At 47.8% G+C, this 24,354-nt stretch overlaps 2 protein-coding genes across 2 annotated transcripts in view; both read left to right on the forward strand.

The window, feature by feature from the left end:
• Positions 1-5,318: 5,318 nt before the first annotated feature.
• LOC137544708 (olfactory receptor 10J5-like) overlaps positions 5,319-24,354 on the forward strand; it is a 54,979-nt gene continuing 35,943 nt past the window's right edge. Inside the window, exons 1-2 of the mRNA XM_068265802.1 lie at positions 5,319-5,380; positions 14,666-14,758. Coding sequence (XP_068121903.1) covers positions 14,686-14,758 — 73 coding nt within the window. The 5' untranslated portion in view covers positions 5,319-5,380; positions 14,666-14,685. The remainder of the gene's footprint in view (positions 5,381-14,665; positions 14,759-24,354) is intronic.
• On the forward strand, positions 14,830-15,639 carry LOC137547469 (olfactory receptor 52B6-like; the record flags this gene model as incomplete). The annotated part of the gene is made up of 1 exon (XM_068271066.1): positions 14,830-15,639. A coding segment is annotated over one exon (810 nt), but the record flags the coding sequence as incomplete, so codon positions are not given.

Below are 24,354 nucleotides of genomic sequence, written 5' to 3' on the forward strand. Positions count from 1 at the left end.
TGAGAAAATCACAGTAAATTTAATGTGTTATATGAACACATTAAAAGACCTCGGGCTTGATTCACAAAGCGGTGCTAACTGTTAGCACGCCTGTGATAACCCCCTTAGCACGTCTAAACAAGCTTTTCGCGCACAAAACTTTCCGCGCGCAAACCTTTATGCGCGTAAAACCTTACGCGCGCACTGCACAGAGCGCAGGGCGCTCCGCGCGAAGTGCCCATTAAAGCCTATGGGACTCAGCGCGCGCATAGGACTTTTTGCGTGCGGGACTTAGCGCACGATCTGATTGAGAAAACCGGTGCTAACCTACTTAGCTCCCTGGTTAGCGCGCCTAAAGACTTTAGACGTGCTAAGTAGGTTAGCACCGCTTTGTGAATCAAGCCCCTCGTTTGTAAAAACATTTTGAATTTAAAATACATACATTTAAATCATAATGTATTCTGGTAGATAGTGCATGTCTTATATGTATGTGTTTTTTTTTATGTGTTTTAGATTTCATCATTTTTCGTCATGGTAGTGGTCCTCTAGGTTAAAAAGAGAGATATGGAAGCTGCCATATTTATTTCCTTTTCAACAATGCACATTGCCTGGCTGTCCTGCTGTTCTTCTGATTCTAATACCTTTAGCCACAGCCCCTGAACAAGCATGCAGATCAGGTGCTCTGACTGATGTCTGACTGGATTTGCCACATGCAAGTTTTCACACTTGTTTCACACAATCCCTACTAATTAAATAATTTAACTTCACAGCAAGAGTTATGTTCTCCTGGCTCCCTGGTGTTATTTGTGGTGGATGTTCCCAGTGTGGTAGCAGTAGGGAATGCAAAGGTAGCGACCGCACCAGCGCCCTTGGACTAGAGGGGCCCATGAGGGGACTGCCTTCAACTGCTGTATTAGCTTTCCATTGGAACTATGCTGGTAATGATCACCTTTTGTATGTACTTTGAATAGAGGTAATCATAAACACATTGTTCAACTTCCTTGCTTGTTCCTATCTGACACTACAGCTGTCCTTGGTAGGTTTTGGTGCTCCATATCAATTATTTGAAGGGGGGCAAAAGTAAAACTTGCACTGGGGCCCCTAGCCCTTCAGCTATGCCACTGGATGTTCCAATAAAAAGTTACTGTATTTTTTGGACTATAAGACTTTTTCTCCCCCAAAAGTGGGCCAAAGAAGTCACCGCGTCTTATAGTCCAAATGCAGAGAGTTCCTGCCTTGTGAGTGCCTGCCATGCAGAGGAGGAGATAGGGGGGCAGACGGAGGACACAGGGGACACAAAAGGGGCATAGAGGAGGACACAAGGGGGACAGATGGAGGACACAGGGGACACAAAGGGGCTTAGAGGAGGACACAAGGGGGATAGATAGAGGACACAGGGGGACACAAAGGGGCATAGAGGAGGACACAAGGGGGACAGATGGAGGACACAGGGGACACAAAGGGGCATAGAGGAGGACACAAGGGGGGACAGATGGAGGATACAGGGGACACAAAGGGGCATAGAGGAGGACACAAGGGGGGACAGATGGAGGACACAGGGGACACAAAGGGGCATAGAGGAGGACACAAGGGGGACAGATGGAGGACACAGGGGACACAAAGGGGCATAGAGGAGGACACAAGGGGGGCCAGATGGAGGACACAGGGGACACAAAGGGGCATAGAGGAGGACACAAGGGGGACAGATGGAGGACACAGGGGACACAAAGGGGCATAGAGGAGGACACAAGGGGGGACAGATGGAGGACACAGGGGACACAAAGGGGCATAGAGGAGGACACAAGGGGGACAGATGGAGGACACAGGGGACACAAAAGGGCAAAGAGGAGGACACAAGGGGGACAGATGGAGGACACAGGGGACACAAAGGGGCATAGAGGAGGACACAAGGGGGACAGAAGGAGGACACAGGGGACACAAAGGGGCATAGAGGAGGACACAAAGGGGGACAGATGGAGGACACAGGGGACACAAAGGGGCATAGAGGAGGACACAAGGGGGGACAGATGGAGGACACAGGGGACACAAAGGGGCATAGAGGAGGACACAAAGGGGACAGATGGAGGACACAGGGGACACAAAGGGGCATAGAGGAGGACACAAGGGGGGACAGATGGAGGACACAGGGGACACAAAGGGGCATAGAGGAGGACACAAGGGGGGACAGATGGAGTACACAGGGGACACAAAGGGGCATAGAGGAGGACACAAGGAAGACAGATGGAGGACACAGGGGACACAAAGGGGCATAGAGGAGGACACAAGGGGGACAGATGGAGGACACAGGGGACACAAAGGGGCATAGAGGAGGACACAAGGGGGACAGATGGAGGACACAGGGGACACAAAGGGGCATAGAGGAGGACACAAGGGGGGACAGATGGAGGACACAGGGGACACAAAGGGGCATAGAGGAGGACACATGGGGGACAGAGGCGGACACATGGGGGACACAGGAGTACACAAGGAGGACAGAGGAGGACACAGGGAGACACAAGAGGTACAAAGGGGGCATCATCCACAAGATGCCCCTTCACCATGGATGCACCAGGTTTAGTATATATATTTTTTCCCCTGGATTTTGTCCTCTAAACCTAGCTGCATCTTGTGGTCAGGAGCGTCTTATAGTCCGAAAAATACGGTATTTGACTTTCAACTCAGATCATTACTTTGGACCTCAGTAATAGGCTTACTTTCATTTTCTCCTGGGAAACATGGCGACGTGCTACACTGAGCTGCAGGAGCTCTCCAGGCTGTCAGTAACTTGTAGTTTCTTCTCTTAATGTAGAAGATAAAAGATGAATGCCTAGCAGGGAGTCTCTGTGTGCACATTACACTGATTGTAATTCTATTTTCCTGACTGCAAGCTTTTTAATTTAACTAGCTATAGTAACATGACTATATACTCTGTACAGTGATGTGGAAGATGTTGGTGCAATATAAATATTAAATAATAATAATAAAAAATAACTGGCTATTGCTATTCTACGCAAGATGACTTCTTTCAGAACAATGACTGATGGGGATTGGGGGCTGTCAGAGGCCGGAAGGATAACTATATGGGCAATAAAGAGTTAATAAACAGGCTTTTAAGTGCATACGGCATCAAGCTGTAGTTCCACTTAAGCCGCCTCCAGACCACAGTAGTTGAAAGTTATGCCCTGTATGGGAGCTGCTATTCTAGCCAAGGCATAGATTTCAGCTATTTATGCCACGCGTACTCGTCACTCTCACTATTCCTTCTACTCTTCACTGCTGTCCGATCACTCTGCTGTCATGGGACATCTGTATGGTTAACATTGTGGTAAATCCCCACCCGTAGTGTGATGCCATGACCAGGGTCCTGACAGTTTGCCGTCTGTGAACCTCATTGCATTGTGGTAAATAATGGCTTTTTGCAACTGCCAAGAAAGCAATATATCCCTCTGTGCCTAGAACTCTCTGTAAACGAACATTCTACAGAGATCACCTGGCAGGACAAAGATGTTGCCACCTTTGATAATATTTAGAATGTAAATCAGGGAGAGGAAAACATTTACAATGGGCAAACACTGACTAAATCTATATATATAAAAGTGTGTGTGTGTGTGTACAGTGTGTGTGTGTGTATGTATGTGCCGCGATCACGCGAAAACTGCTTGACCGATTTGAACGACACTTGGTATGCAGATCCCTTACTACCTGGGATGATACGTTCTGGGGGTCTCGCGTCCCCCCTGCACACCTGGGCGGAGCTACAAACAGCCAATCAGATTCCACCCATTCAAGTGAATGGAAAAAATGAAAAAGGCTGCCATTCTCACAGTAATCAAGCCAGAGTCCCCACACTTGGCACAGTTGGTCACTTGGTGACCGAGGTTACAAATCCAGGAAAAGTGGGTGGAGCATAAAACAGCCAATGAAATTTCAGACATTCATTTTAAATGGAAAAATGTAAACTGCCGCCATTCTTACACTATTAATCGCAGGATTTTAAAACTTGGCACACTTGGTCACTGGGTGAATGAGATTAATATTCAGGAAAGTGGGTGGAGCCTACAACATCCAATCAAAAGTCACCTATTGATATTTAAGGGTAATATTAAAACTGCTGCCATTCTTACACTGTTAACGGCAGAGGCTTCAGACTTGCTACAGTCGGTCATTGGGTGACTGGGGTCCAAATTCACAAAAGGGGTGGGGACACAAACAGCCAATCAGACTTTCTTGGTGGATAAACTGCTTCTATTCACACATTTTTGATGCCAGGAACCTAAAAGCTCACACACTTGGTCATTGAGTGACTGTGTGTCAAGGTTACAAAAAGTGGGCGGAGCCAAAAATAAAGTTCACTAGGAAAATATAAACTGCAGCCATTCTTACACTGTTACTGGCAGGGTTCTCAAACTTTGCACAGTTTGTCACTGGGTGAATGGGATGAATATTCAGGGAAGTGGGTGGAGCCTACAACAGCCAATTAAAATTCACCTGTTGATTTTCAAAGGGAATATTTACATTGCTGCCATTCTTACACTGTTAATAGCAGATGCTTCAAACCTGGTACTGTTAGTCACTGGGTGACTGGAGTTCAAATTTGGAAAGGGGGTGGAGCCACAAACAGGCAATCAGATTTGTTTAATTTCAATGGGAATATACAAATTATTGATACCAAAAGCCCAAAGCTCATAAACTTTGTCATTGAGTGACTGTATGTTAAAATGAGCAGAAACTCAGCAGAATTGAAAAGACTTGGGGCTTGATTCACAAAGCGGTGCTAACCTATTTAGCACGTCTAAAGTCTTTAGACGTGCTAACCAGGGTGCTAAGTAGGTTAGCACCAGATTTCTCAATCAGATCGTGCGCTAACTTTGCGCGCGCAAAGTTTTACGTGCGCAAAGTCTTATGCGCACTAAGTCCCATAGGCTTTAATGGGCACTTCGCGCGGAGCGCCCTGCGCTCTGTGCAGTACGCGCGTAAAGTTTTACGCGCATAAAGTTTTGCGCGCGTAAAGTTTTATGCACGAAAAGCTTGTTTAGACGTGCTAAGTGGGTTTTCACAGGCGTGCTAACAGTTAGCACCGCTTTGTGAATCAAGCCCTTGGTGTTTCTTTAACAGTTTCACAGCATCAGAACTTTGTTTTTCTTACCAAAGCATCATTTTTTGCTGCATTTTTACCTAAGCTCCACCCATCAAAGAAAAAAAAGCCCAGGCTTTTTTCCCTGATGCTGTGCAGAGCATGATGGGATTTCCTATGTTGTTGTTCATGTTGCCTAGCAACTGGGAGAGGTGCTCAGGACACAGGACAGTTGGAACTGTTTATCATGCTCCCTGTCACCTCCTTTCAACCAAAAGGAATGCTGCCATCATGAAATCAAACATTTGCCTGTTCTTTTAAAACAGGGTAGGAAAGAGATTATATTACCTATCTATTTTAATTAACATAACTAATGTAACTTAAAGTGATCCTTAAAGGGAACCTTAACTAAACGGGGGGTGAAGAGTTTCACTTACCTGGGGCTATTACCAGCCCCCTGCAGCAGTCCTGTGCTCTCGGAGCCGCTCTGGAATCCTCCGGTCCCCCGCTGTCACTTAGTTTCGTTTTTGACGACTCACCAGTCGGCCGGCCGCCATGCGTATTATTGGACGCATTCCCTACTGCAATTAGCGCTGTTGCGAACCGCAACGCGTACAAAAATACGCATTGCCGCATATCTACTCGTGCAGAATGCGGCAACGCGTATTTTTGTATGCATTGCGGTCCGCAACAGCGCTAACTGCAGTAGGGAATGCGTCCAATAATACGCATGCCGGCCGGCCGACTGGTAAGTCTTCAAAAACGAAATTAAGTGACAGCGGGGGACCGGAGGATTCCAGAGCGGCTCCTAGGGCACAGGACTGCTGCAGGGGGCTGGTAATAGCCCCAAGTAAGTGGAACTCTTTACCCCCCGTTCAGTTAAGGTTCCCTTTAAGTCAGGGAAAAAAAATGACTTTTACTCACCTGGGGCTTCCAATAGCCCCCTGCAGCTGTCCGGTGCCCTCGCCATGTCCCTCCGACCCTCTTGTCCCCACCGGCAGCCACTTCCGGTTTCGCCGTCAGGACCCGACAGGCTGGGAACGTGAGTGATTCTATGCTGCTATGAGGGCACAATTGTGGCTGAGAATGCGAAGAATCACTCGCGTTCCCAGCCTGTCAGGTTCTGACGGCGAAACCGGAAGTGGCTGCCGGCGGGGACACGTGGATCGGAGGGACACGGCGAGGGCACCAGACAGCTGCAGGGGGCTATTGGAAGCCCCAGGTGAGTAAAAGTCATTTTTTTCCTGACTTAACCCTCCTGGCGGTCTAATAAATTCCGGCGGTCTAATAAATTTAAATCATGTAGCGAGCCCAGGGCTCGCTACATGATAGCCGCTCAGCGGCATCCCCCCGCCCGCTTTGATCGCCTCCGGCGATCTCCAATCAGGAAATCCCGTTCAAAGAATGGGATTTCCTGGAGGGCTTCCCCCGTCGCCATGGCGACGGGGCGGGATGATGTCACCGACGTCAGCGACGTTGTGACGTCATTGGGAGTCCCGATCCACCCCTCAGCGCTGCCTGGCACTGATTGGCCAGGCAGCGCATGGGGTCTGGGGGGGGGGCGGCGTGGCGCGACGGATAGCGGCGATCGATGTGCTGACGCAGCTAGCAAATTGCTAGCTGCGTGCAGCAAAAAAAAAATTAAGCAAATCGGCCCAGCAGGGCCTAAGAAAAACCTCCTGCGTGGCTTACGCCAGGAAGGTTAAGGATCACTTTAATGACAGTATGTTTGTTTAGGCTGAAGTTCCTCTTTAAGGTTAGAAAAAGTGGGTGGAGCAAACAACTACATTTTATTCCAGGGGAAAATATAAACTGCAGCCATCCTTACACTGTTAATGGCAGGGTTCCCAAACTTGACACAGTGGGCCACTGGGTGACTAGGATTAATATTCAGAAATGTGGGTGGTGCCAACAACAGCCAATAAAATTTCACCTATTGATTTTCAAGGGGAATATTTACATTGTTACCATTCTTACACTGTTAATGGCAGAGGCCTCTTACCTGATAGGTGACTGGGGTCCAAATTCACTAAAGGGCGGAGCCACAAACAGCTAATCACATTTGTTAGATTGATTTCAGCCATTCTCTTATTGGCAGGGTTCTCAAACGTGACACAGTTGGTCAATGGATGACTGGGATTAATATTCAGGAAAGTGGGTGGAACCTACAACAGCCAATCAAAATTCACCTATTGTTTTTTATGGGAAATATTGAAACTGCTGTCACTCTTACACTAATAATGTCAGAAGCCTCAAACCAGCTACAGTCGGTCATGAAGTGGCTGGGGTTCAAATCCACTAAAGGAGTGGAGCCACAAACAGCCAATCAGATTACTTTACTGGATAAAATGCTTCCATTCATACAATTTTGATGGCAGAAGCCCAAAAGCTTAAAACTTGGCCACTGGGTGACTGGGATTAATATTCAGAAAAGTGGATGGAGCCTAAAAAGAAAATCAAAATTCACCTGTTGATTTTCAAGGGGAATATTTAAATTGCTGCCATTCTTGCACTGTTAATGGCACAAGCCTCAAACCTGGTACAGTTGGTCATTGGGTTATATAGAAGGGAACAGGATGGCGTGGCACTTCTCCTCCGAGGGGTGCGTTGCTTCCAGTCTTGGTGCGAGTACGGTGTGCCCAAGGTGGTCGATATGCTGGCTGACAGGCTATACTTTTATATGCTATAAGACAATTGCTTATATAAGACGTGTGCTCCGCTCCACATATTAGAAGGAAGAGACTTGAACATTATGCATATAGAAACAGATAGCGTGCATCTTCCGTCTTAAGCATGTAGATTTATTGCCAGTGATTATACATTAAAATTGTATTCTGTGCATAGCGTATTCCATAACTGCATACAAAATCTGCAAAGTATTGCGCATATATAATACCTTACGGCTCCCTGTGTGGGCCTGTCAGTGTAGGAGGTGGGAGTGAGGGACTGATGTGGGCCTAGCGACGGCCGTTTCGCGTCCTCCTGGATGCTTGGTCACGCCGTGTTCCACTGCAAGCCGGCGCCGCCCCGCCACTGCATACATACGGGAAGACCCGCCTCCACCGTGGCGTCACAGCGCCGGCTGCGATTGGAGCTCCAATTTCCACCAATGGGAGAGCCGGAGGAGCTACACTAAGCGAACGGTGCCCGGCAAGGACCAATACACGCGGACAAACTGTCGCATAAACACACGTCGTTAATGACGCGTCTCATGCGGCTCACCTCCAGCGCATGCGTAAATCACACGCACCACCGGAGGGCTCATACACTGGATAAAGTATCGCCAGTAGAGGGTGCCAACGCCGTATGTCCCTTCTCCAGCCCGCACATCGCAAACAACTGGCACATACATTTCTGTTACCGTTAGGTAGACACCTCCAGCTCATCCACCGGTGGAAAGATAAAATTAGTGATAGTGCGTGATGTGTCACACAATTAAAATTAATTTACTGGGGCTGAGGAGCAGGACTTTCACAATTGCATTCATTATAACTCTGGACCGTTACTTCTTTTCGTGTAACCCGTAACTTCAAGCAGACCAAAAAGGGGGAATGGAAAAGGGACAGGGGGAAAATATACCGGCCATCACTGGCCGTCTCAGACATATACATATATTACACTCAAATGTAAACCATCAGATATACACATATTGACCAAGCAATTATATGGAGCACTCGTCAGCAGGATACTCGTGCCTAACACCAACAATTGGTACTAATTTCGGCACAGACTCTGCAACACCCCATTTCCTCATAAAGCAATACCTCGATTAATGTCACTCAACCCAAGGTTTATGGGTCCAAAGTGCTTGCAAGCTCCACCTTGCCGTTAAGGCCTAATGGGCCCAGGGCTTCAGTTTGTAAAATCAACCAAGTCTCCCTTCTCAACAATAACCTGTCCCTGTTGCCACCCCGTCTTGCCTTATCCACTCTCTCTAAGCCCGCAAATCTTAAACCCCTAATATCCCCTTGGTGGTGTTCTCTCATATGGGCAATAAAACGGGCACAACCCCTACCACTTTTAACCGATCCTAGATGTTCCCCTACCCGTTCTTTTAGTGGACGCGTAGTTTGCCCTATATAGAACCGTTTGCAGGGGCAGAAGAGGACGTAGACCACATACTTCGTTTGACAGGTGATTAAGTCCTTAACCATCAAGCATTCTTTTCCTACTTGTACATATTTCTGAGAAATCATGCGAGGGCAGAACTTACAATGTCCACATCGATAATTGCCTCTTGGCATATCTTTACTCAACCATGTATCTTTCCTAGGGGAAGTGAACTCGCTATGGGTGAGCATGTCCCCTAGTGTTGGTGCTCGCCTAAAGGCCACTCTCGGGGGACCTCCCACAATCTGTTTAAGGGATTTGTCCCTCTCTATCAGCGACCAATTAGTAAAGATGGCTTTTCTAACCATGTCGGCCATTGGTGTATAGTCAAAGGTAAAGGTCATACGATCTTGCGTAGACCTCGACTTACTTCTGGGTGTCAGTAGCCCCAGTCTGGGTTGGTGTTTAGCCCTTCTATATGCCTCCTCTAACAAACTGGCATCATATCCCCTATCGGACAGGCGTTTGGTGAGATCCGCTGCCTGCATTTCAAATTGCATTTCGTCAGTATTATTTCTCCTCAGCCTCAAGTATTGGCCATATGGAATGGCTTTTATGACATGATGCGGGTGAAAGCTCTTAGCGTGGAGGAAAGAGTTAGTTGCCGTAGGCTTTCTATATCCCTCGCAACACAAAACACCATTCTTGACCATAATTCGTAGGTCAAGGAAGGTCACCTCTATATCGCTTTTCTCAGCGGTGAACTCCATGTTAATTGTGTTGCCGTTGATATACTGTAGAAAGCCATCGAACTGCTCATCCGTTCCAGACCACACCACCAGGACGTCGTCCACGTACGTCGACCATTGTCTGATGTGCCCGCGGAATGGATTACTGTCCGAGAGCACAGCAGACTCTTTCCACGCCCCCAGAAAGAGGTTCGCAAAGGAGCATGCCACAGGGGTCCCCATGGCCGTACCCGCTGTCTGATGGTACCAACGTCCATCAAACAGGAAGGCATTGTGCTTTAATACAAAGCCCAGGCATTCACAGACGAAGTCTATGTATTCATCGTCCCTGTCTGTGCGATTCAGAAAATGTCTGACAGCCTCAATCCCCAAATCCTGGGGGATACGGCTGTACAGACTGACCACATCGATAGTGGCCAGTCTGTCACCGGGGACCCATGTGGCACGCTCCACCATCTGCAGAACCTCCAACGTATCCCTCAAATAAGAGGGCACCCCCTTAGGGAGGGGGCGCAGGAGATGGTCGAGATACCTGGACAGCCTCTCAGTGAGAGACCCACAGCCGGAGACAATGGGACGTCCCGGCGGTGCGGCCACGGATTTATGCATTTTTGGTATGTGGTACCACACCGGACGGCGCGGATAGGGAGGAAGCAGGTCGCAAGCTAGTTTTTGTGAAAGATATCCTCGCTCCGCGCCCCTGCGTAGCAGAGTGCGTAATTTGCTTTGGTATTTAGGAGTTGGATCTCCCTGGAGCGGACAATAGGTGGCTGTGTCACTCAGTTGCCTCTCGGCTTTATTTTTGTACTGAGTTGCTGACATGATAACCAGATTTCCACCCTTGTCCGCTCCCCTTATCACCAAGTCCTTGTTTTGTTTCAGCCACTTAAGGGCCTCTCTCTCCGCGCCGCCCAGATTCGGCACCACAGTTTGATAAATCTCTGCCTTAATGTCCTTCATCACCCTATCAAAGAAGTGGTCTATGCTCGATCCCGGTGTAACAGGGAAAGGCTGTATGGACTTGCAGGCCCTGAAATCACCACCGCTACCCAGGCTTAGAGCCTCTGGCCTCCCCAAGTCCGTCCACACCTGATGGCCCCCATCTGCCCACAGTTCCTCCACCATCTGACTAAGCTCCTCATCCGTGGGGTCCCACTGAACCAGCGGGCTGAACCCCAAGGTATCAGTGTTGTTCCCCTGTGTCATTTGAGGAGGCTGAGCTGAAAGCAAGAGTTGAGAGAACCCCTCTACTGGTCCACTGGCAGTTTCAGGTATACACCCCTGCTGACCAGTATTCAGACCTATTGTCACTGGGGTTTTACTTGGATCAATGTCCGGCCGTATGGGCTCCTTGTTGAACCTCTGGCATATCACGATCTTTCTTGTGGATTTGTAAAGGTCCATTATAAAGGCCACTATATCGAAGTTCCTTGTTGGACAAAAGTTCAGACCTCTAGATAAAAGGGAAAGGCAAGCTAGAGGGATCTCCATCCCGGAAATGTTTATGACTTGCAAGCCATCAGTGGCTACATTCCCTTCCGTTTCTTGCTGCTTGGCTTCGTGCTCCCTCTCCCTTCCCAATGCACGTTCTTGGATTTTGTTTCTACGTTTCCATCCTTGTCCTCGTCTGGTTCTGCGTCTAAAGGGCCAGATTCTTCTTTATCTACTGTTTCGGCACCTTGGTTCCTTTCCTCCTTGTTGTTTACATCTTTAGGACCCTTGGGAGGTTTTTTCTGTGGTCTCTTTTTGGGAAATTTCTTTGTTTTTTTGTGGTTATAGGATTGCTCGTTTTCACTGTCGGAACCGGAGTCGGTGGTCCAATAGCCCTTGCCCTTCGGATTTTTCACCAAGGATTGCGGGCCCCAATTGAAGATCCTTCCCCTATCGAAGTCTTCCTTGTCACGGAAGAACTTCTTTAACTTTCTTGCCTTAATCTCATCTTGTATTTTACTCACTTTGTCTTCAATTTTGGTGCTCGTTAGCTCGTATTTATCTTGCGTAACAGAATCCTTGTAGCGTTGCTTCGTTTCACTGAGGTCATCCGACACCTTATTGTATTCTGCTGTGGTCCGAGCCAGCACAATGTTCTGTAGGCGCTTTGCAAGGTCTAGATGCGCTTCTGTCCATTCTTCTACAAATTCTTTGTCATCTCGGTATTCCGATGGTTCCCAATATCGTCTGAAACCCCTTGCCACGATTCCATCCCTCTTATATCGCTTTAAAGTGGTGACGGTCCAGAATAACTTTGTTTCCTGCTCACTCAGTCTTCCCAGTTTGAGCTCCAAAACCCTTGCTAAGGCAGAGATTTATCAAACTGTGGTGCCGAATCTGGGCGGCGCGGAGAGAGAGGCCCTTAAGTGGCTGAAACAAAACAAGGAATTGGTGATAAGGGGAGCGGACAAGGGTGGAAATCTGGTTATCATGTCAGCAACTCAGTACAAAAATGAAGCCGAGAGGCAACTGAGTGACACAGCCACCTATTGTCCGCTCCAGGGAGATCCAACTCCTAAATACCAAAGCAAATTACGCACTCTGCTACGCAGGGGCGCGGAGCGAGGATATCTTTCACAAAAACTAGCTTGCGACCTGCTTCCTCCCTATCCGCGCCGTCCGGTGTGGTACCACATACCAAAAATGCATAAATCCGTGGCCGCACCGCCGGGACGTCCCATTGTCTCCGGCTGTGGGTCTCTCACTGAGAGGCTGTCCAGGTATCTCGACCATCTCCTGCGCCCCCTCCTTAAGGGGGTGCCCTCTTATTTGAGGGATACGTTGGAGGTTCTGCAGATGGTGGAGCGTGCCACATGGGTCCCCGGTGACAGACTGGCCACTATCGATGTGGTCAGTCTGTACAGCCGTATCCCCCAGGATTTGGGGATTGAGGCTGTCAGACATTTTCTGAATCGCACAGACAGGGACGATGAATACATAGACTTCGTCTGTGAATGCCTGGGCTTTGTATTAAAGCACAATGCCTTCCTGTTTGATGGACGTTGGTACCATCAGACAGCGGGTACGGCCATGGGGACCCCTGTGGCATGCTCCTTTGCGAACCTCTTTCTGGGGGCGTGGGAAGAGTCTGCTGTGCTCTCGGACAGTAATCCATTCCGCGGGCACATCAGACAATGGTCGAGGTACGTGGACGACGTCCTGGTGGTGTGGTCTGGAACGGATGAGCAGTTCGATGGCTTTCTACAGTATATCAACGGCAACACAATTAACATGGAGTTCACCGCTGAGAAAAGCGATATAGAGGTGACCTTCCTTGACCTACGAATTATGGTCAAGAATGGTGTTTTGTGTTGCGAGGGATATAGAAAGCCTACGGCAACTAACTCTTTCCTCCACGCTAAGAGCTTTCACCCGCGTCATGTCATAAAAGCCATTCCATATGGCCAATACTTGAGGCTGAGGAGAAATAATACTGACGAAATGCAATTTGAAATGCAGGCAGCGGATCTCACCAAACGCCTGTCCGATAGGGGATATGATGCCAGTTTGTTAGAGGAGGCATATAGAAGGGCTAAACACCAACCCAGACTGGGGCTACTGACACCCAGAAGTAAGTCGAGGTCAACGCAAGATCGTATGACCTTTACCTTTGACTATACACCAATGGCCGACATGGTTAGAAAAGCCATCTTTACTAATTGGTCGCTGATAGAAAGGGACGAATCCCTTAAACAGATTGTGGGAGGTCCCCCGAGAGTGGCCTTTAGGCGAGCACCAACACTAGGGGACATGCTCACCCATAGCGAGTTCACTTCCCCTAGGAAAGATACATGGTTGAGTAAAGATATGCCAAGAGGCAATTATCGATGTGGACATTGTAAGTTCTGCCCTCGCATGATTTCTCAGAAATATGTACAAGTAGGAAAAGAATGCTTGATGGTTAAGGACTTAATCACCTGTCAAACGAAGTATGTGGTCTACGTCCTCTTCTGCCCCTGCAAACGGTTCTATATAGGGCAAACTACGCGTCCACTAAACCATAAGTTTAGGCATGATAAGTTTAAGCGCCAACTGCGTTAGCACCGCAGTGCACAGCTGATCAAAAGTTTTACGCTAGCAAAGACTGGTGCACTTCGTATAAAGTTTAATGGCGCTGCTTTGCATGCGGGACTTTGCAAGCGATCTAAACTTATCTAAACTTATCATGCCTAAACTTATCACACCTAAACTTATCATGCCTAAACTTATCACACCTAAATTGGCTTTTCACCAGAGTGGTGCAATGGTTATCATGCCTAAAGTCTCTAACTGAGTTAGCACCGCTTTGTGATCCGAGCCCATCATGCCTAAACTTATCACACCTAAACTTATCATGCCTAAACTTATCACACCTAAACTTATCACACCTAAACTTATCATGGCTAAACTGAGTTTAGGCATGATAAAGGGCTTTTCACCAGCGTGCTAACTGTTAGCACCGCTTTGTGAATCAGGCCCATTGTGTGTTAGGGTTAGAAAAGTGGGCGAAGCCAACATCAGCCAAATACATTCCCGGGCAACACCAGGCAATCAGCTAGTAATCTATAAATTAATGATTAATTAAAGCTGAATCATCATGGAGTCCATTTTCAAAGCTTGCCTGGGAGCCCTTTGGCCTGTAGCCTAATAACACATTGGTTACTTGACAGTTTTTTGAGAGTAGGTTGCTGGTCAGAAGGCAAAGGTTGTTGGTCAGAAGGCAAAAAGCAAGGCAGCTCACCAGTCTACCATTACCACCAACATACACTTTTGCAGATCTTTTTAAGATTTTTGCATCTCGGAAAAATGTTAACTGCTGTTTATGTCTATGTATGTATTTCAGAATCAGTCCCAAGAACACAAATGCAAAACATAACATCTCCTGCAGAGCTGAGTCTTACCTTCGGTGTGATCACAGATTTAAATTATCTCTACGGTGGGTTGGCGCTGTTTGGCTACCTGCTCATTATTCTATTCAATGGCACAGTTATTTCTACGGTATATTTAAATGAAAGCCTACACGAGCCCATGTACATTTTCATATCGGCATTGTGTACCAATGGCTTTTATGGAAGTACCTCCTTCTTCCCCGGCCTTCTGGTCAACCTCTTTTCCAAAACCAATCTAATCTCTTATACAGCCTGCATGATACAGATTTTTTGTATGTACTCCTACGTGTTAAATGAGATGACCACCTTAACAGTAATGGCGTACGACCGTTATCTGTGCATCTGCAACCCTCTGAGATATTTCACCATCATGACATCAACCAAAGCCTTCAAGTGGGTCGCTGCTGCTTGGGTGGATTCCTTCATCATGATCATTGTCCATGTCATGCTGACAGTCCGACTTCCACTTTGTGACAATGTTGTGCTGAAAATCTACTGTGATAATTGGTCGGTTGTGAGACTCTCTTGCATTGATACCACAATCAACAATGTCTACGGCTTCTTCATCGCTATAGAAAACCTTCTGGTGAAGCCAAGCCTGATCATGTTATCTTACATTGAAATTTTGAAGGTGTGCATACGATCCAAGGAGGCCCGGACCAAAGCAATGCAGACCTGTGCTTCTCAGTTGATATCCACTTTCATTTTTGCCACCAACTGTCTCTTTGAGATCCTCATGTATCGCTTTGGACCTACCGAAGTACCTTACGCAATCAGAGTGGCTTCATCGGTGCAGTTCTTGGTGGTGGCACCCCTTATGAACCCACTTCTTTATGGCATAAAGATGAGTGCTATAAAACTGAAGATAGTTCACTTGTTCTCACTGAAGAACTCAGAACTGATAACAAAAACTGACACCTATGAGTGATTTGGATTTACGGAAACCGGAATTGGCAGTGAAATTAGGCGATAAACACAAAATAATTGTGCCTTGAATTAACATTCTCACCATTCAGGAACATTGTTAACCTTAAGGCTGGTTTCACACCAGGACGTTGCGTTTTAGGGGACGTTATGGTCGCATAACGTGCCCCTAACGCAACGCCTGGTGGTGCGGGAGAGGACGTTAGAGTGAACCGCCTAACGCGGCTCTATCCGCATAAGGTCTCCCAGAGTGGCGCTGATTGGCCGGCAGGACCTCGTGATGCGGAGTGAGACACTCCGCATCACGTGGTCCCGCCGGCCAATCAGCAGCCGCCAGTGCAGTGCATATTAAGTAGCCATGTGCATGGCTACTGTAGCGGCATCTCCCCACCTCCTCTCGCCCCCCACTGAGCATGTGCAAACAGTCTAACGCGGCTTAGCCGTGTGTAAAGTACTGCATGCAGTACGTTATGTAGATGTACTGCGTTACAATGTAACGCAACGTGGGCACTGTGAACAGCCCATTGATTTTTCATTACTGTGCGTTGGGGTGCGTTATAGGCTGCTCTAACGTGCGCCTGTAACGTCCCACTGTGAAACCAGCCTCACTCTTAACAGTTTGTGTTTTGTGCTTGTTTTTGAAAAATACATACAGCCATTTTTACTTTTTACTTTTGGAAAGCATTAATGACATTGTTTTCCATTGTCAATTGAACCTGGTGGTCATATTTTTACCAGGATCATCTAAAATACTAAATCTTCGGTCAGAGGCAGTTCAGCTTTAACCACTTGAGGACCGCAGTGTTAAACCCCCCTAAAGACCAGGCTATGTTTTATTTATTGGCCACTGCAGCTTTAAGGCCAAGCTGCAGGGCCACACAACAAAGCACACTTTTCCCCCCACCAACAGAACTCTCTGTTGGTGGGTTCTGATCACTCCACAGTTGTTAATTTTTTTTTTTTTATAAATATTTTTTTTAATAAAAATGCTCTTTTTTAATTTTTATTGCATTTTACAGTTGAAAAAGTGCTGAAAAGTACTATCAAAATTGTCCTGAAAATTGTCTTGCTTGCTGGTGGTTTAAAAGGCATTTTATGACAAGGTGTAAAAATATGAACTAGGAGAAAACACGGGAGAAAAAGTGAATTGCATATGGTCCCGTAATATGCTAACACCATCCTAAAAAAATCACACTACTTCCATTGAAATTTGGACCGCCCGTAAACTTGAGATCACCACTTGAGAGTCCAGAGCTGGTAGATCAGGTTTCTCAACTCAATCCTCATGTACCCCCAACAGTACATGTTTTGTGGAAATCCACAAAGTGAGCTCTGCTGAGACACTAATTGCCCCACCTATGAATGTTTGTTGTTTCCTGCAAAGCATGTACTGTTGGAGGTACTTGACAGCTGAGTTGAAAAACCCTGTTGTAGATCATATAAAAGTAAAGGGTAGCCTACTTTTCTGAACAGTGTAGGATTTACAGGTTGTTGCACAAGAGGCCCAGTAAGCAATCTCACTAAGTTTTCTTATGGCATAAACTTTGCATCTCCTCTTTTGTTCATAAAATTAGTTCTTACTACCTGTTCCAGTGTAGCACAGTGAATTTTAGGCATATGAAGTTTCACCAAATATCCCGTCTAGGGGTTTGCAAGAGGGTCATACCAACATACAGGAGCTGCAGAAATGTACACTTGTTAAATATAGTTTAATTAACCGACCCGCGGCGTAGCATACGCCGCATAATTATGAATGCCGGTCCTACACTTGCTGCCGAGCTGGAGGGGGTAGTGGGCAGGAAGGGGGTATTGGGCAGAGCGGTGGGGAGGGGGGTCGGACCCCCCCTCCCTCACCTGGGTCCCCCATCTGCGCTCCCCCTCTAGCTTAAGTTCAGCAGCAGCCGCCGCCAGGAATGTTCTTCAAATTCGAATTTGGGTGAAACCCGGATAGTTGCTATCCGGATTTCACCCTGTTAATTACATCACCTGTGCGGGCGGGGGGGTCAATCTTACCTAGCTGACGTCTTCTTTGTCCGTCCCTCGGCGCCTCCCACGATGCGGTCCAATCCAGCGTTGAAGGAGAAAGTGTATAGTCACGTGACGCCGGATTGGACCGCATCGTAGGAGGCGCCGAGGGACGGACAAAGAAGACATCAGCTAGGTAAGATTGACCCCCTCCCCCCCCCCCCCCGCCTAGCCCACACAGGTGATGTAATTAACAGGGTGAAATCCGGATAGCTACCATCCGGGTGTCACCCGAATTCGAATTTGGAGAGCATGCCTGGCGCGGCTGCTGCTGAATTTAAGCTAGAGGGGGAGTGCAGATGGGGACCCAGGTGAGGGGGGGGGGGTGAGACACCCCTCACCACCGCTCTGCCCAATACCCCCTTCCTGCCCGCTACCCCCTCAAGCTCAGCGGCAAGTGTAGGACCGGCATTCATAATTATGCAGCGTATGCTACGCCATGGGTTTCACCCGAATTTGAATTTGGACAGCATGCCTGGCCGCTGCTATTAGTAAGAGGCAGCGGGCGGGGATGACTCACCTCTTCCGCGTTCCAGCGTGCGTTCCACTGTCGTCACTTCCTGCAATGCCGTCCACTGTATTGTAAGTGGACGGCATTGCAGGAAGTGACGACAGTGGAATGCACGCTGGAACGCGGAAGAGGTGAGTCATCCCCGCCCACTGCCTCTTACTTATAGCAGTGGCTGCTGCTGAACTTAAGCTAAGGAAAACTAAAGTTTGCTTTCTTAAAACAGAAAGAATTTGCGATAATTCAGGTTGGAGTGAGCTTGAGATGTCTCCCAGTGCATCACTACTGAATATATGCAAATTAACCATTGTTGCTCTTAGAAGCTAAACACACCTCCAGAACTGCTGGAATGCAATGATGTGTCAGCTTGTTAATTTGTACAGAACCATAATAATCCAACATGCATACAGACTGTTTCAGATTGTTTAATCCTCATCAGTGCATGGCATGGATTAATTTGGTTCTATGGAGTAGGGCTTGTAACACCGAGAGGTACAGACTAACCAGCAAGCTCATGGTGAACCAGAACTCATTAGAGTGTATATATTATAGAACTTAAGCTAGAGGGGGTGCGCAGATGGGAAACCCAGGTGAGGGAGGGGGGGTCCGACCCCCCTCCCCGCTGCTCTGCCCAATACCCCCTTTATACCCGCTACCCCCTCCAGCTCGGCAGCAAGTGTAGGACCGACCCTGGGGGCAGGGCGCTACGTCTTCTTCTTGCTTGGACCGGCCCCTTTTTCTTGCTTGGTCCGGCCCTGGGGGCAGGGCACTACTTCCTCTTCTTGCTTGAAGGTTGAGGCACTTACTCAATTATATATATAGATATACCCACATGTCTACAATGGCTTGACGCCGTCGTACCTGGCATGCAGCGTAGGCCCTGGGGAGCTGGGGCTGTGTAGCTGGAGAGGAGATCGCAGCACCAGTAGAATTGTGCTGCCACTCAGCCAAGGAGGAGGAGGAGGATGACAGCGAAGAGTATGTAGCAGGAGGAGTAGGAGGAGAAGGAGAAGAGGTGGCAGCCGCAGCAGGCCTGCCTGCAAGCCGTGGAGATGTCACAACTAGGTCCGCTGCACAGCCACTAACTCCCTGCATGCCAGCGGTCTCAAGGTTCACCCGATGGGCTGTGTAAGTAAAGTACCTGCCCTGACCGTGCTTGGCAGATCAGGCATCCATGGTCAGATGGACCCTTGACCCAACGATGTCTGCCAGAGGTGACACCACTTGCCTTTCTACCTTACAGTACAGTTTGGGTATTTTTTTTCCCGCCTTTTTTGAGAAATAATTGCGGCCTGGTATCTTCCACTACGGTGTCCCAATGGCCACAAATTTTCGGAAGGCCTCAGAGTCCACCAGCTGGTATGGTAACAGCTGGCCGGCTTACAGTTCCACCAAGCTAGCTGTCAGATGCCTGGCAAGGGGGTGACTGGCAGACAGTGGCGGCTCCAGGAATTTTTTTTAGGGGTGCTAAGCAGGTGCTGGACCAATTTCCGGGGGAGCTGACGACCTGCATCGCGAAGCGCGCCGTGGCAAAAATTGGGCGTGGTCAAAGGCGAAAAGTGGGCATGGTCATGACCAGATGAGGGCGGGGCTAACTGTAATTTAAAGTGAACCCAGGGTGAGAGTGATATGGTGGCTGCCATATTTATTTCCTTTTAAACAATTCTAGTTGCCTGGCAGCCCTGCTGATCTATTTTGCTGCAGTAGTGAACTGAATTACACCAGAAACAAGCATGCAGCTAATCTTGCCAGTTCTGACAATATTGTCAGAAACCCCTGACCTGCTGCATGCTTGTTCAGGGTCTATGGTTGAAAGAATTAGAGGCAGAGGACCAACACGGCAGCCAGGCAGCTGGTATTGCTTAAAAGGAGATAAATATGGCAGCCTCAATATTATTCACACCTCGGGTTCCCTTTAAAAGTGCAACGCAAAGACAGAGGGCCCAAGTTTTGGTGACCCATTCCCCAGAAAATTCACATGATTGTGCAGGTTTTCTCAAGAAAATACACATATTGTGAGCAGATTTGAACAAAAAACACTTTCAATAACCCCAATATGCACAATCGTTATCAGATATGACCCCAATATGCACAATTGTTATCAGATATGACCCCAATATGCACAATCGTTATCAGATATGACCTCAATATGCACAATCGTTATCAGATATGACCCCACTATGCACAATCGTTATCAGATATGACCCCAATATGCACAATCCTTATCAGATATGACCCCAATATGCACATTCCTTATCAGATATGACCCCAATATGCACAATCCTTATTAGATATGACCCCAATATGCACAATCCTTATCAGATATGACCCCAATATGCACAATCCTTATCAGATATGACCCCAATATGCACAATCCTTATCAGATATGACCCCAATATGCACAATCCTTATCAGATATGACCCCAATATGCACAATCCTTATCAGATATGACCCCAATATGCACAATCCTTATCAGATATGACCCCAATATGCACAATCCTTATCAGATATGACCCGAATATGCACAATGCACAGCAGATCTGACCCCAATATGCACAATCCTTATCAGATATGACCCCAATATGTACAATCCTCAGCAGATCTGACCCCAATATGCACAAAGCACAGCAGATCTGACCACAATCAGCAGCACCACCTGAAAAAGAAAAGAAAAACCCATTTACTCACCTAGTCAGAAGACCTCCTGTTCCGAGCTCCTCCTCTCCCGACCTCATTGTGGCGCGCAGCTCCCACGATCCTCTTCCTCCACGTGACTTCCTGCCTGCAGCACCCGCGGGCAGGGCTATGGGAAAATGGCCGCCCGAAGCCATGCACTGCAGACTCCAAGTCTGCAGAGCAGGGCTTCGGGCGGCCATCTTACCGTAGCCCTGCCTGCTGCTCCGGGCTGCCTGCCGCTGTGAACTGACTCGGCGTCTTTTAGACGCCTGAAGTCAGTTCACGCCAGGGGGTGCTTTGGGGGTGCTTGGACAATTCTAGGGGGTGCTCGAGCACCCCCAAGCACCCCCCTGGCGCCGCCACTGCTGGCAGACATTTGCTTTTTCCACTCAAAGATTTCCCTCACAGACACCTGGCTGCTGCTGTGGGCAGATGAGCAGGAACCGCTCAAGGTGAGAGGCGGAGTTGAGGAGGTTGGCTGTGATTGTGAAGGTGCAAGGGAGAAAGCAGCTGAAGATGATGCACCTGAAGGAGGGTGGCTTTGCTTTTTTGTGCTGCTTTTCCTCAGGTGGTCTTCCCATTGCAGTTTGTGCCTTTTCTCCATGTGCCTTCGTAAGGCAGTTGTCCGGTACGCGGGTGTTGGCCTTTCCATGGCTCATTTTTTGGTAGCAGAGAGTACAGATGGCATTGCTCTGATCTGAGGCAGACCCACAAAAACATTTCCACACTGCTGAGCCCAGGGGTGTGGGTACTATGGTGGCATCAGCAGCTGACTACTCCTCTCTGACTCCCCCTCTGAACTGTCCCCCTGGTCATCTTGTCTATTAGGATCCCACGTGGCATCCATGGCAGTATCATCATCATCATCATCATCATAATCATCCTCCCCAGCTTCGCTTGCATCAGACACCTCCAAAACTGCACCAACAGCAGATACTTCATCACCCTCCTCCTCACATCTTACGTCCATAGTGTCGCCTAACTCAGACATTTGAGGTGGTGTAACTTGCTTAGCGCCTTCATCTTGTTGTAACAATAATGGCTGTGAATCAGTGAATTCCCCACCAAATAACTCCTGCGAAGTGTCAAATGTAGCGGATGTGGTTTTTGTAGTAGCGCTGGTGGCTGCGGAAGATGAGGTGTTCTGTGTTAAATAGTCAACCACGTCCTGACAATCTTGGGAGTTGATGGGAAGTGCCTTCTTCTGATCACTGTACTTTGGTCTAGGGCCGCACGACATAAAGTCAGCACGACCTCGAACAGACCTGCTGGGTGGCCTGCCTCTGGGTCTGCCTCTGCCTGTTTTGTCCATATCGGGGGGGGGGGGGGGGGAAGTGAAAGGTATGCACTGACTAGACTAATACAATGTGCAGTCACACAGGTGCAGTGAAAGGTATGCAGTGACTGGTATTACAATACAATGTGCAGCTGTCACACAGGTACAGTTAACAGGTATGCACGGACTGGTATATAAAACAGCGTGCGGTCACACAGGTGCAGTGAACAGGTAGGCAGTGATTGGTATTACAAATGTGCAGCTGTCTCACACACACAGGTACCATGAACAGGTGTGCAGTGACTGGTATATATTATAACACTGCTTGCAGTCACGTAGGTGCACTGAACAGGTTACAGGTATGCAGTGATTGGTATTACAAATGTGCAGCTGTCTCACACACACAGGTACCGTGAACAGGTGTGCAGTGACTGGTATATATTATAACACTGCTTGCAGTCACGTAGGTGCACTGAACAGGTTACAGGTATGCAGTGATTGGTATTACAAATGTGCAGCTGTCTCACACACACAGGTACCATGAACAGGTGTGCAGTGACTGGTATATAATATAACACTGCTTGCGGTCACGTAGGTGCACTGAACAGGTTAAAGGTATGCAGTGATTGGTATTACAAAAGTACAGCTGTCACACACACAGGTAGTCACTGAATATGCTGGGCCTGGCAGTGGCACAGTAGGAATTACCAAGGGGCCAAGGGCCAGCTGTGACTTTCTGACAGGGCTGTATATGCAAGTGTGTGGGACACACACACAAAAAAAAATATAGATCACAAGAACAACATTAGCTCTCAAAAGAGCTGTTGAGGGGTGCTTTTTAGCAATAAGAATCAGCAAGGAGAAAGCTAACAAGCCTAACAAGAGCCTAATTAAGCTTTCCCTATGTCTCTCTGCAGCAGCTCTCCCTTCTCTAATTACTGCAGGCACACGAATAACTGTAATGGCCGGTGCTGCCTGCCTTTTATAAAAGGGGGTGGGAGGGGGGTGGGGGCGCCAGGAGGAAGTGTAGCCTGATTGGCTACCATGTGTCTGCTGACTGTGATGTTGAGGGTCAAAGTTGACCCTAATGATGTAGTATAGTGGGCGGGTCAAACTCGCATATAGTTTGCGGTTCACCGCGAAGCGAACCATCGTACTTTTTTCCTTGTACTGTAACAAGTATGTGCAATAAATGGTTAATGGGAGAGTAATTGGTTATTTTTTTCTGTAAGGGTCTAGTCTGAAAAGTGGCTATGGTTACAAAAAAATGGGCTGGCTAAATAGTACTATAATTGTTATTGCCCCATGTTTCATTTGGACTGTATCCCCTTTATAATAGTGCCTATTACATATCCCAATTTTATGTGCCTCTTTTTAATCCCCCTTCTCATTACAGTACATCTATATATAGTGACCTTCCATTTATACCACCCCCATAGTATCCCCCTTTTTGTAACCTTCATATGTAACACCATTTGCATCGCCCTGTTGGAAATAGCGGTAATAGAATATCAGTAACTTTACTGATATTCTAGTATCTGCTATAGAAGAATGTTGGTAATTTTACTGCTATTCTACTATCCACTACATCACCTTCCGTACCCTAATTCCCACTTATACCTCTCCTATCTATGCCTAATAGAGATGGCTCGAACCTCCGATTTTCAGTTCGCGAACCGCAAACGCGAACTTCCACAAAAGTTTGCGAACCACAATAGACTTCAATGGGCAGGCAACTTGAAAAACTACAAACACACAAACACTGTTTCTGGCCACAAAAGTGATGGAAATGATGTTTCAAAGGGGTATAACACCTGGAGGGGGACATGGCGGAGTGGGATACACGCCAAAAGTCCCAGGAAAATTCTGGATTTGACACAAAGCAGAGTTATAATCCCTAAAAGATAGACATCACATTGCTCTGCTAAATTGGAGGCCTAAAGTGCTTGAAAACATCTTGCGTGTGTATACATGGATCAGGGAGTTTAATTAGAGTTCTGCTTCACACTGACAGACCAAACTCACTGTGTAACGCACCGCAAACAGATGGCCGTGCTGGTGCGCACCATGGCGAGAGTGCAGGTGATGGCGGCTTTCCAGCCCATATGGTCGGGCTGTGGTAGCTCAATGACAGAACAACAGTGACTGTCCAGCTGAAGGAATTTGGTATGTCCACAATGAAGCAACAACCTTATTATCTTGAGTGTGCCCCCCCCCCCTTCCCCCCGAGACA

The sequence above is a fragment of the Hyperolius riggenbachi genome, chromosome 2 (genome assembly GCF_040937935.1).
Source record: "Hyperolius riggenbachi isolate aHypRig1 chromosome 2, aHypRig1.pri, whole genome shotgun sequence".
NCBI classification, from domain to species: Eukaryota; Metazoa; Chordata; class Amphibia; order Anura; family Hyperoliidae; genus Hyperolius; species Hyperolius riggenbachi.